The 9,721-nt window shown below is 41.9% G+C and overlaps 1 protein-coding gene across 2 annotated transcripts in view; it reads right to left on the reverse strand.

Moving 5' to 3' along the window:
- The window catches only part of LOC143274808 (uncharacterized protein CXorf65 homolog), a 40,474-nt gene that overhangs the window by 13,175 nt on the left and 17,578 nt on the right, over positions 1-9,721 (reverse strand). For both annotated transcript variants that reach the window (XM_076578738.1, XM_076578737.1), the window contains exons 4-6: positions 5,569-5,655; positions 4,443-4,559; positions 3,037-3,111 (exon numbers count right to left, since the gene is read on the reverse strand). In XM_076578738.1, the coding sequence (XP_076434853.1) occupies positions 3,037-3,111; positions 4,443-4,559; positions 5,569-5,655 (279 nt within the window). The remainder of the gene's footprint in view (positions 1-3,036; positions 3,112-4,442; positions 4,560-5,568; positions 5,656-9,721) is intronic.

Raw genomic sequence — 9,721 nt, forward strand, 5'->3', positions numbered from 1 at the left:
CGATGCCTGTTGTTAACGTTTATAAGTATCTAGGAATCCTGTTTTCTACCCGTTTGAGTTTTGTTTCTGCATGCAAGGAGCTAGCAAGTAAAGCAAAAAATGCTTTGATCCGTTTTATGAAAAGGTTATATACTTTGAACAATAATTCATTCCACTTGTTTATTAAGCTGTTTGATTGTCAAATACAACCAATAGTACAATATGGATCTGAGATATGGGGTCTAGATAATGCTGTTTTACATTGTGAGTCTGTACATTTATTGGCTTTGAAGAAATTTTTAGGAGTTGATATGCGAACACCGAATGATCTTGTCTATGGCGAAACAAATCGCTACCCAATATATGTAAACTCTGCTGTAAATTGTATTCGATATTGGCTTAAACTGTTGCAAATGGGGGATAATAGAATACCGTATAAAGCCTATAAGATATTACATGATTTAGATAGAAAGGGAAAAAATAACTGGGTAACGAAGGTTCGTCTTTGTCTGTTCGAATATGGATTTGGCTTTGTGTGGATGGAGCAGGGTGTTGGTAGCGTTAATAGCTTTATATCTGTTTTTCGCCAAAGGCTTATTGATTGTAGATGGCAAACATGGTATAGTCACATTTGTACTAGTGATAGATTTGACATGTATAGAACATTCTGTAATATACCTGATTTGAAACCTTATCTGCTGTTAGATATAGACAGGCATCTGAAACGTGTAACGACAAGATTTAGACTAGGTATATCAGAATTGACAGTGCATCACTTTAGATACAGAAGTTTTTGTGCAAATGATTTAGTCTGTCCTTTATGTCATGAAGCCCAAGAAAACGAGGTGCACTTTGTTCTTTGCTGCCCAGCACTAAAACATGTACGTCAAATATTTATAAAACCTAAGTACTACAAGCATCCCTCTCTGTTCAAGTTGAATTTGTTAATGTCGTCAAGCAATACCAATGACGTACATAATTTTTCGGTATTCTTATATAAGGCATTCAAATTAAGAGAAATTGTTACTTCGTAAAACAGTTATAATGTATTTTTTGTTGTCTATATAGTTACACGGATACAATGCACGGTTTGTTGTCTATATTAATGCTTATTTGCTTATGTGTTTTCGTTGAGTTGTATTATGTTTACGTATACCCCCTTCACTAGGGGCTGTGGCCTGATTGTGAATAAACCATTCCAAATTGAAGGTTTGTCCTGAATCTCAGAGGGTGTTTGTGTGGATGATGTCACACTTTTGTTCTTCTCTGGTTTAGATTTTTTCATTTCAGAGTTTATTGACCCGAGCTGTGTTTTGATAGACTGGTTGTCTTTTGTTAGCTGTTTGTTTGATGCTTCCAGTTTTGTGAGCTGAGATTGCATGTCATCCAGTTTGGAAATGAGCAGGTTGAATTTTTCAGAAATATTGATACGTAATTCGTTTTTAGTGATAACCTTGATGTCTTCGACAGCTGTGAAAATGTTATTTTGTAATGTAGATTGTGCACTAGATAAAGAATCAAGCTGCTGGTCTAAATCGAAAACCTTCTGTTTCAGTTCTGGAAGTGAACCGACAGCCTGTGTATGTACTGTTTGGAACAATGCTCGCTTTTTTTGTAATCTAGTCCTTCTTCCCACTGGTGTTACTGTCTTTTTGTGGCTTCTGGTTTCTTTTCCCTTGTGAGGGTTGTTGTGCGCCACAGGTGGAGTGGGCGGGAGGACGACGATGCCATCTTGGGTCGGCTCAGCTGGTTCAGGGTCTGTCAGTAGACGTGATGGTGGTGGGGTGAAGGAATCTCCACAAGGAGATGTCGGTGTCCATGGAGACAAGTCAATGGTGGGTGTGTGTATAGTAGGTGAACCAGGGAACGCACTGATGAATGTCACAGGAGTTTGGATCAAGAGTTTAGATAGTTTTCCAATATTTTTATCTCGCATGAAATTAGACACCACTTTTTTATAAATATTTTTTATATAATAATTTCACATTCATCTGAATCCCAGAGTGGGCAGTCTAAACCTTGACACAGTAAAGTTCCTTCGGACTGTGATGAAGAATAAAGGGTAATAGTCACAGATTTACATGACTGATAAAAAATACGAATCACTGACTTGGAAAGAGTGGAAGGAGACGGCACGGACACAAACAACGAGGGAAACGACAATTCTGAGTCATTGTGATCATAGTCACTTAGCTGAACTGAAATATCGAACTCGTGTAATCCAGAATATCGGTAAAAAAACAAAAAAACCAGTTTCTCCACACTGTAAGTTCATCCTTGCAGCAGGAAAACCGTTTTTGGATTATGTCGAGTGTAGGTTGTAATTTTTTGAGACTCTTTTCTTTGGAAGGAGAAGTTGAAGCAGACATGATTGCACGACACAGGGACAAAGACAATACATAATACTCACTGTGCCGGAGTTGTTCATAATTTCACACTAAAACAGATTCTATTGTGATGAAATGAAGATATACCACACACACACAACAAACACAGAACCATTCACAGGTCAAGGAAGGATATCCACAGAACATGACCCGTGACACACAACAGCGGCCGTCCATGTTTTGTTTGTGTCCGGTACAGGTGTACTTCACATCATGTCGCGGAAATCACTTGATTATGTATTCAAACCTAACAATTTTTATACCACTGTGCACAGAATATTTCAATTGATACAGAAAAGCGCATTCATCACTCGATAAGGTGAAATAAACTGAATAATCACACTGAAGAAATTAATTTTGCGGAGCGTCATAGAATGGCGTCCGCTCAGTCCATGAGAACAGCTCCGAGAGAAAGTCAAGAGAGAGAGAGAGAGAGAGAGAGAGAGAGACTGACACTGACACTGACACAGGTTTAATTGTGAAGGCCACCGGCCCATACACAAAGGGGTGGGGGATGAGAGAGAGAGAGAGAGAGAGAGAGAGAGAGAGAGAGCAAAACAAAACAAAACAAAACAACTAGCACATCGCTTTTGAAGCTATTTACACTGACCGACAGACAGACAGGCAGAGGGGGAAGGGGGAGGGGGAGGGGGGAGGGCATGTTCGTTACCCATCAGGTCCGGATTGATCTCATCCAAGTTGTTCAGAAGAGACACGTAGCGGTTCCGTCCACTGTCGTCTTGCTCTGAAACAACAGGGGCAAAATGAAAGCTGGTGTTTTGATGAAGCTTTCTTCCTCATCTTTCACTAACACGCCTCCAACTCATGCACACGTACGCACGAGTACACACACACACACACACACACACCACACACACACACACACACACACACACACACACACACGCACACACCGTCCCTTGTCCTAATATGAATATAGTATTTTCTTGTGATGCAATAACACGGTTCTTGATTCCATGACTGATGTGATCATGATTTATTGATTAAGACACTAATGGCTCACTTAGCTGTTTCTCTCCCGCCCCCTCACGCACACACACACACACACTCTCTCTCTTTCTCTCTCTCTCAAACACACATACAAACGCACATGTATGCATACACACACGCACACAGGCACGCACGCACGCACACGCACACACACACACACACAGATGTGGAGTGATGGCCTAGAGGTAGTGCGTCCGCCTAGGAAGCGAGAGAATCTGAACGCACTGGTTCGAATCACGGTACAGTCGCCAATATTTTCTCTCCCTCCACTACACCTTGAGTGGTGGTCTGGACGCTAGTCATTCGGATGAGACGATAAATCGAGGTCCCGTGTGCAGCATGCACTGAGCGCACGTAAAAGATCCCACGGCAACAAAAGGGTTGTCCCTGACAAAATTCTGTAGAAAAATCCACTTCGATAGGAAAAACAAACAGAACTGCACGCAGGGGGAAAAAAAAAAGAAAAAAGGTGGCGCTCTCAGTGTAGCGACGCGCTGTCCCTGGGGAGAGTAGCCCGAATTTCACACAGAGAAATTTGTTGTTACAAAAGGAGAAATACACACACACACACACACACACACATCAAGAATACTCCGCTCCTTAATCATGTAACACTACACCAGAGAGAGAGAGAGAGAGAGAGACAGACAGACAGACAGACAGACAGAGACAGAGAGAGAGAGGACCAGTCAAACGAGCCGAGAAAGTGAATGACTGGCCCATCAACCAGTCTGATGACTGAATGACAAACGAATGATACTAACTCCCAACCCCTGGTGTCCCCTCAACAACAACAACAAAAAACAAACAAAAAGCAACAACAACACACAAAACACAACATATATGTATATAAGTCACACACACACACACACACACACACACACACACACACAGATAGACAGACAGATAGATAGATAGATAGATAGACTGATAGATATACACAGCAATAGATAGATTGAGAGACTGATAGATAGATCTACACAGCGAGTGAGCTAATGATTCACCTAATTAACCAACTCAGTATCGAACAAATTAACGAACGAAGGAAGATTCAGTAGTTCTTACTGTCAACTCGGATCAGAATGTAGGTCTCTCTGCCTGTGACGTAATCACTGGCATACTCTTCCGTACTGGAAGGAAGATTCCGTACCTGGCCCTCCAGATCTACCAAGTCCAGAATGACTGAAAACAGAAAATGTGGCAAATAACACTGTCAGTCACTTTCGTTGGTACTGAGCTGGACAGACGCAATTGTGGAGCAATGAAATACCCATTGTCCTCCACTGGCCAGTGTGTGTGTGTGTGTGTGTGTGTGTGTGTGTGTGTGTGTGTGTGTGTGTGTGTGTGTGCGCGCGCGCGCGCGTAATAATGATATCAATCATACTGATGATGACAATTGAAAACACACATTAATTTTATAAATATAGCGACTAAATAATTGATTTTGCTCTAGGCGCTTTACAATTATAATAGCCGGTTTCAATTACATATATATAACATATAAATGATACATAATGATTATACCTATATATTAATATGTAACTATATAATTATATATATATATATATATATATATATATATATATATATATATATACATACATATATACATATCATCCATCAAAACATGCAGGTTGGTCCAACCAAGAAAGCAAACATGACGAATTATGACAAGACATTGTATCAAAAGAACATACTAAACTCAACTTGGTTTTGATGCAGGAAATGGACTGGTACTGGGGGTGCCTTAATTCATATGGCAAGGAGTTCCACTGGGCGGGGGCGGTGAATGCGAAATATCTTTGCTCTTTAACCATCGACACTGTCTTTCTTTGAAAGGACATGAATAACTCAGCAAGCGATGCTTCAGTGAATAACAGGGCTCTATGTTCCAAGAGCACGAATTAGTCTGATTTAAAACAAACATACAGACTAGTAAACAAAATAAGTAAATAACAATCAAACTAATAAATACATAGCAAGCTGCAGCAATGGCAACAACTGCAGCGGCAGTAGTACAGATGGCGATGATGATGCCGTTTAGCAATATCAGTATTCTTAGTCATGATAAATAATCACAATTGTCACTGATGATGACGATGGCGGTGATGATGACGGAGAAGAAGAAGAAGAAGAAGAAGAAGAAGAAGAAAATAATGATGATGATGATGATGACGATATCATCCCTTACTGTCTTCGTCACACTGGCATTTGCGACGTATCCACTCCAGCAAAGTATGGGACGAGCACCAAGGATTGAATATCGCCTCCTGGTTATCTGAAAGCACACACCGTTCTCATGAGCAAGAACTCCTTCAGCGGGGGTAGGCACGGGGTAACTGCTGACTGGGCTATAATCAATGTGAATGAATGGATGAATGAATGACAGACCGAGAATGATAGCCTTAAGTATACTTACGAGAAGAGAGAGAGAGAGAGAGAGAGAGAGAGAGAGAGAGAGAGAGAGAGAGAGAGAGAGAGAGAATGAATGAATGAATCTTTATTTTTAGCACACTGATCGACTTTTATGCATATACATTCATATATACATATATATTCATCTCTCTCTCTCTCTCTCTCTGTGTGTGTGTGTGTGTGTGTGTGTGTGTGTGTGTGTGTGTTATTGACAATATGCAAAATAAGTGTGGGAAGAATAGCTTTGCTAATGAGTTAAAAAAAAAGAAAAGAAAAAAGACAGACAGACAGACAGCATGTAACACATTACAGCAAGAAAACCACGTACATACACACGAACACACACGCGTTTGCATAAACGCCATACTGATAGAGAGAAAGAGAGAGAGACAGACAGAGAGACAGACAGACAGACAGGGGAGTGAGGCAGCAGTGTGTCATGCACTGTCTCCCCCTTCCCCCAACCCTTCCCCGTCCTCCCCCACAACAGCTCATGTCCCCCGAGTGGCAAAAGATCGAACACTGTGCGCGTGAGGCGTGAAGTCATCGTCTGTTCGACATTTTTATGGACTTCGTCAATTCATCGCCTAGTTCCTGGAGCGAACACATATACCACTTGCCTTCCTCCAAAACCAAAACATTTAGAGGTTAAAAAAAAAAAAAGTCGATAAATCAGATTAGGACTACTTCTGAGACGAAGCACTTACGTACCCACTTTCGTGACATTAGCGTCGTCTTAGAAAGCGGTGAAGTGTGGTAGCAAAACGAAACACCAAGTATTAACAAGAATTAGCCGTAGAAAGCAAAACTGTAGGGCACCGAGGTAATGAGCACAGCGAGAAGTGGATGTGGTGCCCCAGGAGGTCTTTACTCCTCAAACAAAGGCTCATAATTCCCTGTGACAGCAGTCAAGCTGACAGTTCAAAACCCGAGATCAGAGCTGAGCCGAGCTGTGTGCACGCCCACGGGCTTTCCCGGACGACCCGTGTACGACAAGCTTAACCGACGCTTCGATTGCTGCCCTGGAAACCAGTTGCTTGAATATTCCGGCTTTGAGAAGCTTTAGCGACACAGCGAGGTATTCCACGTTCAGCATGTCTTGTGGCTTCTTTGTGCTTCTATTCCTTTGTCAGGTACCCCACAGCTCCGGCAACACCAACACTTCTGATGACACGCCCTTTTCACAATCAAACACAACAACTGCTCTTGCCGCTGCTACTGATACTACTAACCAACCCCTATAAGTCACATACAGTTACTTCTAACAAGCAGCATGTAAAAAAAGAAAAGAAAAAAAGACAGATCCCTTTCCGTCAGGTACTTGCAGAAAAAACAAACGGCAAAAAAACAAAAAAAAACAAATTAAAACAAAAACAAAACAAGTGCAAATACGTATTTTTTTTCCTTCACTGACACATAAAACACTCACTCACACAGAAACAGACACATACACAAACACACACAGGCACACAGACACCGACACACACACACACACACACACACACACACACACACACAGAGTATTATATAATAACACAACAGAAAACATTGAGAACAATGTCTTCCGCTTGAAACTTTCATTTGGGTTTTTTTTAAGTACATGGAACTCCGAAATGAAGGCTCCAAGCTAACACGTGAGCTTTTATTTTGTTCTTGGCTTCGCTTCCAATACGACCACGCCCCGTCGATCGTGTCGATACATCTGGTGACATCATCCTCATCAGAATAACCAGACTTCCGGTGATCACTGACCAACAACATTACTTTCGTTTTCTTTCACGTTTTCGTATTCGCCATCGTGTGGAAAATCAAACAAAATTCTAGAAACCTCTTCTGTATCGTACATCCTGGCAACCATGTTAACACGCTCAACAACACATTGTTTTGCAAAATGCAAAACAAACCACATTAAATCGAGTCAAGCAACTATTGATGAATTGCTTCACACACCCCGCGAGGCAGTCGCCATTTTGAAACAAAGTTTCACCAAGTAAGTGACCAGCCCGACTATTGATTATGTGATGGCTCCTTAACCTCGACCAAAAATCACGTAAATCCAGATGAAAATAGTTACATGCACTGAAACTTCTTATTTGATGGGTCACGTCGACTGAACAATATCAGATAAGTTTGTAATCACACACACTCACGCATCCGCAAACATACATCCATACACTTTCTCACGCACACGCCTCCATCCCGTCACACACACACACACACACACACACACACACGCGCTCCCGCACATGCGCAAACACGCACACAACTCACACACACACACACGCGCGCGCTCATGCGCAAATACACACACACACACTTACATATTCACACAAAGGCACGCGCGCGTGCACAAACACACACTGAGGCACAGACAGACAGACAGACAGACAGACACACACACACACACACACACACACACACTCTTCCACCCGTCACACACACACACACACACACACATTCGCGGGCGCGCGCGCCACTTTCAAAAGCCACCAGCCTCTTCATTTGAATAGTCGCATAAATCATAAGTGGACGGCTTGACACGTATTAAACGTGTGTGTCTTACGATTGGCACGCAGTGTAGAGAGTGTTTGAAGTTGTTTACACAAAGGCTGACTGTCCGGCTCTTCGCCGTCGCAGTTTCCTTTAAGAACTATGGATTTTGAGTCTAACTTCAGGCAAGTACCGTGTTCTTCTTGCCTAGTCCCTCTTTCTCACCCGCCGCCCCCTCCTCCCTCACTCTTTGTCCTGTGTGTGTACTTTCTTTCCGATGTATTTTTTATTATTGCTTCGGCCAGAGGGCGTGATGTAAAATAAAAGCAACAGTGCATTTATCCAACAACCACAAGAAATAACGTTTCATTCCATTGTCCCCTCTCCTTTTACTGAATACTAAAATATGTGAATACAAAGAGAAGAAAGAAAGAAAGAAAAAGACATACGCAGAGATCCTTCAGACCGTAAATCTCAGTTATTCTGTGGATCTGGGGGCCTGCTGGAGAATATTTGTGCGCAAGATACCTTGTCCATTCTCTCATCTCCTGCCCACCCACTCTCCCCTCTCTCTTCCTTATCCTCTCATTGACACTGAGATCAATGCATACAGACAGAAAGGCAGAAAAGAGAAACAAAGAAAAAAATGATAGAAATCGAAACCACACACACACACACACACACATGGATATTGGATTTCTGACATAAAAACAACACATCAATATTTAGAAACAAAACATCCAACAAATCCTCTTTGGCAATATCCACATTTCTTCCCCTGCGCTTTTCCGTTCATAGGACGGAAAAGCTTGTAAATTAGTTAAATTGATAACATTGTAAAATACATTTCTTCCCCTCCACTCTTTGACTGGCATTCTTTACGTCTCTTGACAGGGGAAGAAATGTAGAGTATATATTACTACGTTATTTAAACAAATTTACGATTTTCCCGTCTAAGGAACGAACTTGAAACTGAATGGAAAGAAATGTGGATAATGCCTCCTTTGATATCAGTAACACACACACACACACACACACACACACACACACACACACACCACATATCCTGCTAATAAATCAATATTCAAAACAAAATGCCCCATAACATCCGGGAAAAAGATTATATATATATATATATATATAAAGTCCCTCACGTACACACTCAGGAACGCCTGCAATACTCCTTTTATACGTTCCCCAAAGCCGCCCCTTCCCCCTTCTCCCCCCCTATCCCCCCTCCGGCCCTTCCCTGCGCAGGCTCTCAACCACATTCTCCCACCGCACGCAACATATTTGCACTGAAGCACTCCTGTGCCGGTGAAGTTCAGGGCGTGCAACACCACAATCATGTCAAACAGATTGTAGGCCAGAATGTTTTGATTGAATGAGCCAAAAGCTGCAGGACTGAGTGAATTCGTGTAACGAGATGTTCTCATGTT

Source organism: Babylonia areolata, chromosome 29 (assembly GCF_041734735.1).
Source record: "Babylonia areolata isolate BAREFJ2019XMU chromosome 29, ASM4173473v1, whole genome shotgun sequence".
Lineage (NCBI taxonomy): Eukaryota > Metazoa > Mollusca > Gastropoda > Neogastropoda > Buccinidae > Babylonia > Babylonia areolata.